The sequence below is a fragment of the Leucopleurus acutus genome (assembly GCF_964270905.1).
Source record: "Leucopleurus acutus genome assembly, chromosome: 19".
Taxonomy (NCBI): Eukaryota; Metazoa; Chordata; class Mammalia; order Artiodactyla; family Delphinidae; genus Leucopleurus; species Leucopleurus acutus.
Window position 1 is genome coordinate 46,333,903 of NC_139161.1, and position 15,460 is coordinate 46,349,362.

Below are 15,460 nucleotides of genomic sequence, written 5' to 3' on the forward strand. Positions count from 1 at the left end.
GCCACCAGGGAAGCCCTGCTGATTATATTTCAAGTAACAAATAATTACATACATTTTATGGATTTCCTTCCCTTTATGCTTCTAGGTTTTGCTTTGATTGTGACAGGGGTCTCTACTCGCAGAAAAGTCATTAACTTTTTGGTGGAGCTTAGATGACAATGTCTATTAAAATTATTATTAGAACAAGACTAAATTTAGTAGTAAGGTACCAGTTTTTGGGTTGTGAGACCTAAACATACTATCCAATGATGTCATAAAACCTTCAATTAGCATTATTACAATCCAAGGATATTTCAGTATTTTATATTATTTTCATCTTATAGAAAGACAAAAATAGAAGTATAGACATACCTTCCTCTTCTGTATCAAATTTGCTTTATCTTTTAAAAAATACACACTATGACCTGCTTCTTCTTTCTCCACCCCAGGCACCACCCTAATCCAATCTTATTACCTGTATTATTTGCTCCATACATTTGTATTGATATACTCCAATACAGTCAAAAGAAACGGATCCTGTATTTATTAAGTGTGACTATTTTGTGCTAGATACTATATATCTGCTAGGTTAACTTAATTCTCACAGAACTCTCTCAAGGCATAATTTCCCCTCCTTTTTCTTTTCTTCCCCCAAAAGAGATTGAGACTCAAAGAAACTAAGTAACCTACTTAAGATCACATAGCTAGTAACTGGCAGAACCATGGTCTAAACTGACGTCACACACTGTCCAAAAAAAAAAAGTATTGCTCCATTGGCACAGGGTTTAAAACAAAAAAGGGAACATTTATTGACTGTTTTCTGTGCTGTACTACAATTTTTAAATATCATATCTCTCAATCCTCTAAAAAAAAATGGTAGGTATTGTTCACATTTTACAGATAAGGAAACCAAGGCTCAGGGAAATAAATAGCTTGACTGAAGTCCTAAAGCCAATAAATCGCAAAATTAGGATTTGAACCCAGGTCTGACCTCAGCACTATTTCTATAACACCATGAATTAAGCATTTATCGTTTACTGTAACTTTCTGAGTTTCCTATAACCTGTCTCTTACAAAATGTCATAAACTTCTCAAGGATAAGGACCAGGTCATGGATATTTTGTATCTCCTATAGCATCTAGCACTATATCTGACCTAGATATGATAAATGATGTGAACACTGTTCCACTCTCCACCACAGGATGAATAATTTCAGAAGTACCACCCTTTCTTCAAGTCACTTCTTTGTTGAAGATTCAATAATGCTTTCCTATTACCTCCCATAACAAATCTAAACTCCATGACCTGATCTACTTGTCTTCGTTTTTTTACTTCGGCATAACATACATTCAACAGGTATGCAAAGTGCACTAATCTTACATATACAGCTCAGTTCAATTTTTTACATACGTATACACCCATGTAACCACCATTCAAATCAATATACAGAATATTTCCAGGGTCCCAAAGGTTCCCTCGCTCCCTTCTAATCAATAACCACACCTTCCCCAAGGTAAGCATCATTTTTTTTGTTTAAGCATCATTTTGGCTTATATAACCACTGATTATTTTTGCCTGTTCTTTAATTTCATATAAATGGAATCACACAGCATATTCTTTGCTGTGTATGGCAACCTTTGTTGACATAATGCCTGTAAGATTCACTCATGGTGCTGTGGGTATCACTAATTTGTCTTCACTGCTGTGTAAATATATTATAATTTATTCACTTGTGTTGGTGGACATGTGAGTTGTTTTCAGTGTAGGGTTATCTATAAAGCAGCTAAGAATATTTTTATCCAAACGGTTTTCCAGGGGCTTGAAGGAATTTACATACTCTCCAGCAAAGGAAGGGAGTTCCAGTGGTTCTAACCATACATTCTTGCCAAGCCTGGCACTGTATTTTTAATTTTAGCCATTTTGGTGGGTAAGTAATGGTATCCCCAATGTGGCTTTAGCTTGCATTTCTCTGATGAACACGGTTGGATTTTAAAGGCTCTCTGTAACTTCACCCAACCTTATTTCCCATCATGGAGCCTGCTCACCCGTCAGGCCTGTCTATGTCTCTCCTTACTGTCCACTCAATGCACTCAGCTCGTTGTCACCTTCATAACTTTACTGTCTCTTCTGTTCCTCAAAACCCAATCCTACTCCCATGCTATAAAACTCAGTGCAGGGAATTCCCTGGCGGTTCAGTGGCTAAGACTCCACACTTTCACTGCCAAGGGCCCGAGTTCAATCCCTGGTCAGAGGACTAAGACTCCGCAAGCCATGTGGCACAGCCAAAAAACAAAAATTAAAAAAAAAAAAAAAAAGCTCAGTGCAGGATGACCCTTTTCCAGAAAGTTTTCACTAATTAAATTTTTATGTCAGAAGTATTCAGAGAAGGGAGAAATTAGTGTGAGCTAGAAAAATTAACATTTGGTTCCATAGTGTCATTTGTGTTTCTCTACTGTCTCCCCTGCTAGACTTAATCTACCAGGGACAGAAACTAGACCTTAGACGTATCCCAACAAACACTAGAAGAACCACATTTAAAACAGTTTTCTTAAATTGAAAGTTCTTCTCCAGTGACTGGTGTAAAACTTAAATTTAGGAGTTCAAACTGGGCAGACCCTAAAAGCAGAACAAAAGGGAAGGCTTAGAGAATAAAACAAAGCTATAGCTTGTAAGAAATAAACCTTTCCTTCCCCTCGTCTCCTTGGACCCCAACTCTGGAGAACTCTGCTGTCCTTAATCTGATAGACACCACCCTCTTCCCTCACTTTACCCTCCACTCCCTTCAGAAATGTTGGCTCCTGCCTCTGCTCTAGAATCACCAGAGAATGATCTATGACGGCCTGATTTCTTAATACGCCCAACCCCACCACTTTCAGCCAGAAAGACCACTTAAGGAGCTTAGTTTTTGACACTCCTTAGCTGTACATTAGTAGTTGTTTTGAGTAGCCAGGACTTCTCCCGACTGACCTTTAGGTAAATTCATTAGATACCCCAGTCCCTATCGGGCTTTAGGGAACACACGTCCAAGATCCCCCAATTCTAAATCGGCATCCATATGTTATCATCAGCCACTGAAATTGTATTTATTTCTCTTCATCATCTCCAGTGCATTCATTCTAGGCCTCAAAAAGCCTTGGGACAGACTGGAACCTGATACCAAGACTCAAACTTATTCTCTGAACCAAAGCTAGAAAACTAGATGTAGGCCTGCCTATGACATTAGGCCTATAATTAAGGATAAAAAGACTCTTAATTCATGTGTTATTTTGGAAGACAGAGCCTGACTCTACCATCTTAACAGAAACAGATTAGCCTACAGATGAAGTTATGTTTGCCTTTCATTTTATGTTTTGTTTCCCAAGAGAGAATCTTCCTTTACTAGGATTTACTTTGTGTTTTATAAGCCTGAACAGCTGGTCCTTAAACCACCTCTTTTTTTTTTTTGCGGTACGCGGGCCTCTCACTGCTGTGGCCTCTCCCGTTGTGGAGCACAGGCTCCAGACGCACAGGCTCAGCGGCCATGGCTCACGGGCCCAGCCGCTCCGCGGCATGTGGGGTGTTCCCGGACCAGGGCACGAACCCGTGTCCCCTGCATCGGCAGGCGGACTCTCAACCACTGGCCACCAGGGAAGCCCCACCTCTCTTCTAATGTTGTATCATTCTCAGGTTGGTTTCTAGTACAGGAAAGCAGCAGCAGGGCATCACATTAGCAACTGTAATTGAGCTAATCTAGCCATGGACTAATGAGCTCTGTCTGGGATTCATAAGGACCAGAGAGTCGTTTTGCATTTGCTCAGCACCAAGGCCACAAATGGCACCTTTCATCATGAGGACACTGCCACTGGTAACTAAAGACAATGACAGTGAAAGTATATAATCAGAACATGTTTAAATAAGGAAGGTTTTATAGACTTAAATGATGTGTATTTTTAACTAGTAATCACTGTCACATGTGTATGAACATTTTATATGGGGTCATCTTGATTAATTCTCAGTCACCCAAGGGTGGTTTATCCAGTTCAGTTAGGCTCTGGCCAAAAAAAGGAGGCTAGGGCTAGGCCTAATGAAGATTTAAGACAACTAAGTGAATTTCTGTTTACTTTTAAACATTCTAAATATAAATGAGTGTTTTACACTATAATTTACATATACCTCATTATGCATTTGACTCCCTATCTAAAGTAAAAAGTGTTAAATCATTCCTTCCTTCTCCCCAAAAATGCATTAAAGGAAACCTGCATTTTAGTTATCTAAATGAATTCTATGATTAATCTTTTTGGAATACAAATACTTATGCCCTACTGCATATGATTTATAAATCTGAAGTTTTATCAAAGGTACACATAAGGCATGAATGAGGATAAGGGTGACATCTCTTTCTCTTGGATTTTAGTAAAACTGTAATTTGAGACATGTTGCTTTGTTTACCATGACTATAATTATCCAAAGCCATTCAGATTCAAGTCAGTTTATAACACTTTGGAAGGAATATTTGGCTCCAAGTCAACTAACAATAGTTAAACAAGCTCTAATTTTTAAAAACTCTCCAAAGTATAGTCTCCAGGGCCCCTGCTGATACTACATTTCTTGATAAGAGACTCTGCTGTTCTGAAATAATATTCCCGGTTCCCAAAGTACAAAGCTGGCAGTGAGCTTTGGATATCTGAGTCTGCTCTCTGGTGGGCAACTCGGGAGTGTCACCTGTTTCTCACAAGATGCACTTGGTATTCAGGACAAAAAAATATACTGGACACTGAACACAAGTCATTATGCAGAACTGAATACTGATAAATAATAAAACCAGGAAAGGGAATGGAAAAAAGAAAAAGGACACAGAAAGCATGAAATACAGGACATAGGGAAAGAATGTGTAACCCCAATTTAAAGACAAATGATGTGGGATGGAGTCAATTCCTATACCCATGGCTAAACTGGAGACAGACATCAAGTGAGAGGAGGAAGGCAGGATGCAATAGTTGAGAGTCAGTCATGAATACTTAGAAGGGTGAGAGTTGAAAGCCAGCTACAGGCAGACGCAGAATGGAGGAAACTGTAATAATTAGAAATGTTAGAATGGGAAGGTAGTGCAATGGTAACAACCAAGCTACTTGAAATGGAGCAAAATTGGTAAAGCTAAAAGATTTCAGTGCTTGGAATGATTACTGCAGAAGTGACAGAATATTAGAATCTTCATTTGTATTTACAATACTGTATTGCCTAGTAAAGTCTAAAGCACTGTAGAAATATTACTTACTTCTATTGTTATAAAAACACAAAGCTACAGTGCCATTAAGAAATCACCTACTCTGACTTTTTAGTTTCACTGATGGAGAAATTAGGCTCATAGGTAAAATGACCTATTGATCACAGAGTAGAATGACCGCAAGGACACAAAAGTGGTCAAAGAATATAGCTGAACTTTGAAGAAAGTTCAGTGCTAAGGGTAAATGAACCAGTTACAAGAGGGAAGGAGAAGAGACCTTAGTGACTGCTGATAATGCAGAGAAAGGAGAGAGAAGACAGCTCTCTACTGCTTTCTGGTGGGGAATGAAAGAAAGGCAAGGATCTGTTTTAAAAACAAAAATCTTCCCTGTGCCTGCAAAAGCAGGCAGAGAAGGAGATACTTTCTGGGGGCACCAAATATATTTTCAGGCAGGGAAAGACATAAAAAGGTACACTTAAGGGGTATGTGCCCTTCTGTGATGTTAAGGAAAATGAGGTCATACAGATGATAACTAAGAGTCAAATGATCATCTTGAGACTCCTTCTAGAGTGGTGGCTGAATCAAAGAAATAGTTAGAAATTCAGACTCGCTAGTCCCACCCAGACCTACTGAATCAATCTGCACTTTAACAAGATCCTCAGGGGATTCAACTGTACATTAAAGTTCGAAAGCACTACTTTAGAGCACATTTATTCTTTCCCTCCTCCAAAACCCTGCTTCTTCAATTACTGCTTCTCTCATTCGCATCTGCTATCCCTTACCACACACAGGTTTCCTCATCACTGCCAAAAAGCCCTCTCTCCTATCTGTAACCCCTCCCACTTCAGACACCATACATCACTCCAATTCTTCCCTCTTCCTTGTCCTCCACATCAGCAAGTCCTGACAGCTTCACTTCCAAGATACACCCCCAAATGTATTCATTTCTCTTAATCCTCACTCTCATCAATCTGGTCGGAACCACTAGGATATCTCATCTACACAACCACAAGAGCCTCCTAACTGGTCTCCCTACCTCCTCTCCCACTGTGATCCATTCTCAAAACAGCCAGAGTGTCATATTTTTAAAACAAAAATTAAACCATGTCACTCCTCAGCTTAAATTCCCCGGTGCCTAGCTCACACTTAGAATACAATGCAATATCCTTACCATGGCTCACAGGTGCTATATTAGCCGGTTCTCATTTCCTCTGAAATCTATTCCAGCCATTCCCACTCTCTTTCCAAGCTCCAATCACACTGCCTTCTTTCTGTTCCTCAAAAATACCAAGCTTCCTCCTGTCTTAGGGCTTTTGCACCCACTGTCTCCTCAGCCTGCTATGCTCTATGTCCAGATCTCTGAATGGATGGATTCTTCCTGCTATTCATATCTCAGCACATATTTGACCTCAGAAAGGCCTTTGTAGTTTTTTGGCTGTGCCACGGCTTGCAGGATCTTAGTTCCCTGACCAGAGATTGAACCCCGGGGCCACAGCTGTAAAAGCCAAGTCCTAACACTGGACTGCCAGGGAGCCTTTCTTAACCACCCTATCAATCACCACATTCTATGTTCTTCAGAGTACATATCACATCAGATTGTTTATTTACTTGTGTATCATCTGTCTCCCTCCACTAGTATGTAAAATCCATGTGAGCAGGGACCAGGTCTGTTTCAGTCATCACTGCCCCCACAGTGCTTAGAACATGCTTAATATTTAGTAGGTACTCAATAAATACTTATGGAATAAATGCGTATCAACTTCTCTCCTCCGCACTGCCGAGCTTCTTGAAACTCCCTGCCTCTCCGTGCCATGGTCTGACTCCTCTCCACCTAGCTCCTTCCCTTCTCCATTCCACACACCCCTACTCAGGAATCAGCAGCCTTTCCTCAGTCCTCAGAGTCTCTGGCCTGTCTGCAGCATCTGACACTGATGACCAGCACCTACATCACACAGTTCCGGCACTCACTTTTATAGAAATAGAAGTTTTATGGAAACAGGTTATTTTCCAGAATTCTTTACTCAGACCTATTCTATCCTTCCATTCTCCCTCAGGAATTTCAAAAATTCACAAGGCTTCAGCCACCTGTACTAGCATCACTATCACTTTTCTAGATCATTTTCTTTCCTGAACTATGGAATTATTTCCATATGCTTGAAACCCATTTCCGACTGGACAGTGCCTTGGGACTAGGCACTCTGAAGTCAGTATTTCTCCTCTTCACGGTGGCCTCTGAAAACAGCTTCTCTTACTGACGTGTGTGACCCACAGCAGCATTCTCCCAGTTGCCAGGCTTAAAACCTTAAAGTTATTTGTAATGATGAATACTTGGCAGATCAGTTGCCAAGTGCTACGGATTTTTCCTCTGAGATGTCTCACATTTCTCTCATCTCCATTTCTATCTTCACTATCCTCCTTCAGGCCAAATTAGTACCACCTGGACTGCTGCAGCTTCTAACTGGTCTTCCTACTTCTCTTCCTTCCAGTTTCACCTATTTAACTAACAATCTCCTGAAGTGCAGCTTTACTTCAAAAGGGAAATGCAATTTGTGAATATAATCTATTTCCTTTAAGAACCTCAAGGGAAAGGTTAGTCCCCTATTCAGTGTCAGAAATGTCCTCTACGACTATCAAAATAATAATTCCTTTCCTCTTCCAGAATCCAAAAGAGAAGACCATATTAGAAAATGTGACTTCTTAGCAGCAGTGGCTCTTAAACCAGAACCCCCTGAGAAGCTTTTAATGGTACAGATGCCACAATTCGACAAATGCCAAAACAAAATTCACCAGGAAAACAATAAGAGAACAATGAGATGGGGCTAACTCTACAAACACTAAAACACTGTAAATAGCTTCAGTAACTAAAATACAGAGTTACTGGCAGATGAATAAACACACTAAACGAACAGACTTGCATGCCTGGAGACTTTAGAAATGATAGATGGCATCTCAAATTAAGGGGTAGGGAGAGGATGGACTATTTGAAAAGATGTGGGTCAACTGGGTAGCCTTGAGAGGAAAAAAGTTAGATCCATACCTCATACCCTATGCCAGGATAAATTCTAAATGGATCAGAGATTCAAACACAAAAACCAAAACTATAAGTACTAGAAGAAAAATTTTTTTAATTTGAGAAAAGCTTTTCTAATTAAAAACCATAAAAAATTTCAAATTTGACTATATATAAGTAAAAAATTCTGCATAGGGCTTTCCTGGTGGCACAGTGGTTGAGAATCTGCCTACTAATGCAGGGGACATGGGTTCGAGCCCTGGTCTGGGAGGATCCCACATGCCGTGGAGCAACTAGGCCCGTGAGCCAGAACTACTGAGCCTGCGTGTCTGGAGCCCGTGCTTCGCAACAAGAGAGGCCGCGATAGTGAGAGGCCCGCGCACCGCGATGAAGAGTGGGCCCCGCTTGCCACAACTAGAGAAAGCCCTCGCACAGAAATGAAGACCCAACACAGCAAAAATAAATAATAAAATTAATTAATAAACTCCTACCCTCAAGATCTTCTTAAAAAAAAAAAAATTCTGCATAGCAAAAAAAAAAGCATATCACAGATAAGCAACAAACTAAGGAAAAAATTTTGCATCTCATATCACAATGGGCTAATTTCTGTAACATTTAAGGAATACCTAGAAATTGATAAAAGACCAAGAAAAAAACAAGGATAAGAATACACAGTTCACAGAACAGATGCTTAGCCCCACTCAAAGTAAGAAAATATAAATTAAAATTACAATGAGATAGTTCATCTGTCAGACTGTTTACCTGTCAACTGTGTACCTTATCAGATCGGTAAGGATCCGATTGTTTGATAAATGCACTGCCTTGATAAATCTAAAGGGAAACAGGTTCTGTCAGATATTGCTGATGAGAGCGTAAACTGATAGACCCTCCAAAGAGGTTAATTTGGCATTATATATCAAAATTACAAATGTATATTCTCCCTGACTCAAAAATTCTATTTCTATTATATTTTTTAAAAAAGAAATCTCTGGAAGGATGACTAACAGCTAAAACTAATAACAAAAACTAATAAAACTAATTTGGGGGTACATGGTAATTGGAAGGATGGAGAATAGGGTGAGAAGACTTCTCACTGTATATCTTCTTCTATTTTTGATATTTATGCTAAGTGAAATGTCAGACAGAAAAATACTGTATGATATCACTTACATGTGGAATCTGAAAGATACAACAAACTAGTGAATGTAACAAAAAAAAACCAGACTCACAGATACAGAGAACAAACAAGTGGTTACCAGTGTATGTGGGGGGGAGGGGCAATATAGGGACGGGAGAGTGGGAAGCACAAACTAATGGGTGTAAGACAAGCGCAAGGATGCACTGTACAACATGGGGGATATAGCCAATATCTTATAAATAACTGTAAATGGAAAGTAACCTTTAAAAATTGTATTAAAAGAAACTATAAGCTTTAGAGAAAGACAAAGAAAATGAAAAAACCAAGTTATAAAACAGTGTACAGGACCCCTTTTTAAAGCTATTTTTATATGATCTTAAATGAAAAAAATATGGAAGAAAATGCACCAGAGTGTTAACAGTGATAACCTTTGGCTCACAAGGACTTTCTATGTCATCCTTCCCTGTGTTAGTATGTAATTTCTTATATTTATAAAGTTTAAAAGCACAAGCATTATTCATGCTCCTGGTGTAACACTCAAAAGCCTCTAATGTGCAACAGGGTAGAATGATTAGCAAATGTAATTCAAATATGTTGTATGTTTCAAACAAAGAAGTTAATTGTTCAGTTGAAAAAATAAATGGGTATACCTCCAAAAGAAAGATAACTAGGCCCTAATCTCAAGGAAAATGACCTTGACCTTAGGTCTGAAGCAAGCCTAAGCCCATATATTGTTTTTTTGGTTTTTTTGAGGTACGCGGGCCTCTCACTGTTGTAGCCTCTCCCGTTGCAGAGCACAGGCTCCGGACGCACAGGCTCAGCGGCCATGGCTCACGGGCCCAGCCGCTCCGCGGCATGTGGGATCTTCCCGGACCGGGGCACGAACCCGTGTCCCCTGCATTGGCAGGCGGACTCTCAACCACTGTGCCACCAGGGAAGCCCCCATATATTGTTTTTAAGAGCTGAGAGCCACTGCTATAGAATTTCCTGAGTAAATCATGACTCCCTGTCTCTTCCTATGGCACTGATAAATATTGTTTCTGGTCTTTGTTTTATGTTTTGCTTTTTAACAGACAGAGTTTTGGTAGAGAATACACTTAATAATCCTAAGGGAATCTGGAGGCTAAAAGACAGTAGACACACTAAGAAAACACTACAACAGAAGTGACTACACCGGGGGCTTCCCTGGTGGCGCAGTGGTTGAGAGTCCGCCTGCCGATGCAGGGGACACGGGTTCGTGCCCTGGTCCGGGAAGATCCCACATGCCGCGGAGCAGCTGGGCCCGTGAGCCATGGCCGCTGAGCCTGCGTCAGGAGCCTGTGCTCCGCAGTGGGAGAGGCCACACAGTGAGAGGCCTGCGTACCACAAAAAAAAAAAAAAAAAAAAAAGAAGTGACTACACGGTTGCAGATCTGCCTTGCCTGTCATCACAACAAACAACCTGCCTTTCTCTTCTCTTAGAAAGAATGCCTTTAGCATAAATACATTTCATTCAAAGCCATCTGAGCTTCATGGCTGTTAAGTCATCATTTTGATGTGCCTACAAGGCTAGGCAAAACATACGTACTAATTTGTGGCTTTAAAACCACAGCTAGACTCTTCACTACATAAGAGTCAGGTTAAATAAAGAGTTATCTATGGGATGTAAAAATCTAAAGACCTATACCACACAGAATTCTGTAGTCAACAGTCTACCTAGAATCATTAAGTAAACAACCCTATTTATAAAACATCCATACTCAGGACTTGGTACGGTAGTGGTGTACTATTTTTCCAAGGTTAAGAACAGGAGAAAAATGATATGTGAAATATACCTGCCCTAATTCTTTTTTTTTTATTTTTTTTATTTTGGCCGCACCACACCACATGTGGGATCCTAGTTCCCCAACAAGGGATCGAACCTGCGCCCCCTGCACTGGAAGCGCAGAGTCTTAACCACTGGACCACCAGGGAAGTGAACCTGCCCTAATTCTTATCAGCTAATCCCAGAGTCAGAACATGGATTTTAGACATATCATTTAAAAGATCATTAAAGCAAACATCTTAAGCCAACAGAATGCTTGTTTTTTGCAGTAAGTATTATCTGAGCCTGTTTCCATGACTCTTTATAGAAACTTCATCCTTACTACACCCCACCATCTTACTATAATCATAAATAAAGGCAAATTATGCAGGAGATATGGCCTCAACAGGAGAGATCATTCCAAGGAGTAAGGGAAAAAACTAACATTTATTGGACCACTGCTATGTACCAGGCACTATGCCTTATACTCTTATACTTAATTCCTTATTTGATCCCCACAAAAATCCAATGAGAAATATATTTTAAACCCCAAACGGAATCTCAGACAGGTTAAGTATTTTATCCAAAATCTGTTAAGCTGTTAAGTGATAGAGCCGGAACTGAAACCCATGTCCTACTCCAAAACCTATTTTCTTCTTCTACAATCAGATACCTCTCTTAACAAAGAACACTTAAGGAGTAAATAAAGAGGTAAAAATGAGATAATTTAAATGTATCTAGCAAAATGAAACCTCTGTATTCATCCACTGAACAATATTTAAGAAATGAATATTGTATCAAGCTGGATGTGTTACACTTGAACAAATTGAGACTTCAGAGCTTCAGGAACCTGTCTCAGGTCACATGGCTGTTAAATGAGGAGATTAGATAGCCTGACTCCAGAGATCATGCTCTCGACTACACTATGCTGCCTCTCTAAAATTCAAAGGAAAACACGAGTGAAGCATTAATGTTGTGCACTGCAGTGAAAAAATTTAGGCCATCTTAATTCCATACAAACAGTCTTGAAAGGACTGTTAGTTGAGTGATTCCTAGTAATGGGCCCACTAGATGAAAAAGGGAAATGTTTGTACTTTTCTCAAAGTGATTTCACAGTTTTATACATATTCATCTGGATTATGAATAGTATTTAATAATAAAGATTTTTAACTGCCTTGATAATAAATATTACTGCCTTATATTTAATGCTTTTTAAGTTTTCCAAAATGTTTTCACATACATTATTTTAACTGTTATAACCATTGATAGCTTCTCATCTTTATTCCTGTAGAATAAAACCAAAAGACCTGGCATCTACTTAAGATCCCTCACAGCTCTGCCTTTCTAGCTTAATTTACTACCAAACACACTCACAAAATGTTATGTTTCAGCTACCCTGTTCTCTGAAGATTCCACCTTTCTTCATGCCACTGTACATGCAATTCCTGTTGTCTGGAATGGTTTTCCCAGTTACCCATCTGGTACATCTTTACTGCTCTTTCAAGAGCTGGTTCCAATATCTTCCCCATGAAACCTTCAGTTCACTGAATTAGTCACTCCCTCCTCTATGACCACCAAATCCTTTATAACACATCTCTAGCATAGGATTTATTATAATTATTCATGTGTTTCTTTTACCAAGAGATTGAGCTCCTTGAAAGTAGAGACCATGTCTTTCTCATCTTTGTATTCCCAGTGGCAAACTCATAGCACGTAGTCAATATTTATGAAATGAATAAGAGTGAATTATAGAATAATAAATTGGGAAATAGAAGATATAAGCCCCATACTAAGCCCCCAAACTGCAAAGTTTATACCTCAGCCTTTTCAGCTGTAAAATTAGTAATTTTATTTTTTAAAGATTCTATATTTATTTATTTTTGGCTGCATTGGGTCTTCGTTGCTGCATGCGAGCTTTCTGTAGTTGGGGCGAGCGGGGGATACTCTGTTGCGGTGCGTGGGCTTCTCATTGCAGTGGCTTCTCTTGTTGCGGAGCATGGGCTCTAGGCGTGCAGGTTTCAGTAGTTGTGGCACACGGGCTCAGTAGTTGTGGCTCGCAGGCTCTAGAGCACAGGCTCAGTAGTTGTGGCACACAGGCTTAGTTGCTCTGTGGCATGTGGGATCTTCCTGGACTAGGGCTCAAACCCGTGTCCCCTGCATTGGCAGGCAGATTCTTAACCAGTGCGCCACCAGGGAAGCCGTTTTGTGTTTTTTTTTTTTTTTTAATATTTATTTATTTATTTATTTTGGCTGCACCAGGTCTTAGTTGTGGCATGCAGGATATCTAGTTGTGGCATGCGGACTACTTAGTGACGGCATGCATCTGGGATCTAGTTCCCTGACCAGGGCTTGAACCCAGGTCCCCCACATTGGGAGCTCAGGGTCTTACCCACTGGACCACCAGGGAAGTCCCTAAAATAAGCAATTTTCAATTCAATTCAACATTAACTACAATGACCACGCTTCCCAATCAATGTAACACATAGGAATATTCTGAGAGTTCTTTAGAAGGGACACAAAAAGTCCAAATCATTGTTATTACCTCCTCCATCATGGCATCCTGTGTGGCTGAGATTTCTCCTTTGGTTGCGCCGCTGTGTACCAGGTTCCTTAGTCGTATACAGAATTCTCTCATCTATGACAGAAACTTATTCAGTTACCCATATTCAACTATAAATGAGCCTAATAGACCAGTGCTAGCTCTATTTTGAAGTATAACTCAGCCAAGACCCTGGGCAAAGTTCATAAAAGCAAATGCATTTTTCCCCAACCAGTCCACTTAAACACAGAGCTAAAAACACTCTCCATAAGGAGAAAAGACATGGATCACTCCCCAAAAATACTAGATGGAACTGCTCCTGCTCTGCAACTGATCGCACCCTCTGTGATACATGTCTGGGGATGGGGAAAACATGTAATTCCATAATGCCATCGCCCTCTGAAAAAGCAAGAGACAAGCTGATTATGCCACTAAGTCACCCTAATAGACTTTAATTTACAATTTTACTGGTTGTCCATTTCTTCTCTGTAAAATCATTGTGACCATGGCTATGCCAACCCCCAATATACTTTTCATTTTTGTTGTTTTCAGTTTTGAGAGATGCCAAAGATAAAGGTGAGTCATAAACCTAACCACCGTGCTAAAGAGAATCTTGCTCCCACCTGAAATGGAATCCAATGCTATACTATTTTTTTTTTTTCAATGCTATACTATTAATGAACTTTTAGCCTGTGGATAATAATCCCCAGTTTCCTGGGTGGAAAATAACCTACTTCTAATATTGAGGAAACACATTTACAGTTTATTTTAAAATGTAGTCTTTCTCCCAGGGATGACAAATCCAATTTTAGCCTCATAGATCAAGACAGCAGATTCTGGCAACTCCCAGTTCTTAAAAAAGATGTCTGGCTGGCAGAGCAGCATCCCTGTAGGATTCACAATCCTCCTTGGGAAAATGGGTTATGTAGAGAAGAGAGAATGATTCATTAAGACAACTGAGGCAATAAAAAGCAGTTCAGTGACTACATCAAATGTTAAGTGAATGGATAAACTACACTGATATAGATTGGGGAAGCCGCAGAACTCTGCACACTCTTTGAGGAAGTCTTCCAAAGAGTTCTTTTTGGTTTTACTAGAACATAAAGCTGCCCCAGTCCACCTCCACTAGAACTAAGTTAGCATGCTTGTGGCTGAGAATGGGACTTTCTTTCCTCAGTACCCATAAGAAAATATTAAAATCAATAGAAATAAAAGTGGGAGATTTTTAAAGAGAAGGAAAAAAACCACCCTAATCTCAATTATTTTTAAAGTTAATATGAGACTACATTGCCTTGGATAGACACTGAGTAGCAATCTTATACATAGACTGTGTATACTGAAATGCCCAGGAATGTCCCTGTTAAATCAGTTAGGAGTTTTAAGGTAAGCATACTACAAGCAATCCCACCCTGCTCCATATGCTGTACCTTGTGATTCAGAATATCATTCATCCTTCTGGTTGCCTCTGTTGTATAAGATTCAGGGAAGCACTTCTTAGGGATAACACCATATTTTTCTAAAAGAAAACAAATTTTAATGTTCAATAAAGTAAACGTATACTCCAGTGACAGGAACCCTGGCAAAAATAACTATTGCTTTTTAAAATAGGCCATATTGGGCTTCCCTGGTGGTGCAGTGGTTGAGAGTCCGCCTGCTGATGCAGGGGACACGGGTTCGTGCCCCGGTCCGGGAAGATCCCACATGCTGCGGAGCGGCTGGGCCCGTGAGCCATGGCCGCTGAGCCTGTGCTCTGCAACGGGAGAGGCCACAACAGTGAGAGGCCCGCATACCACAAAAAAAAAAAAAAAA

General features: G+C 40.0%; 1 protein-coding gene across 3 annotated transcripts in view; it reads right to left on the reverse strand.

The window, feature by feature from the left end:
• Positions 1–15,460, reverse strand: part of BLMH (bleomycin hydrolase) — a gene marked incomplete at its 5' end in the record, with an annotated part of 43,285 nt that overhangs the window by 22,270 nt on the left and 5,555 nt on the right. For all 3 annotated transcript variants that reach the window (XM_082860179.1, XM_082860181.1, XM_082860180.1), the window contains 2 exons: positions 13,655–13,747; positions 15,079–15,167. In XM_082860179.1, the coding sequence (XP_082716305.1) occupies positions 13,655–13,747; positions 15,079–15,167 (182 nt within the window). The remainder of the gene's footprint in view (positions 1–13,654; positions 13,748–15,078; positions 15,168–15,460) is intronic.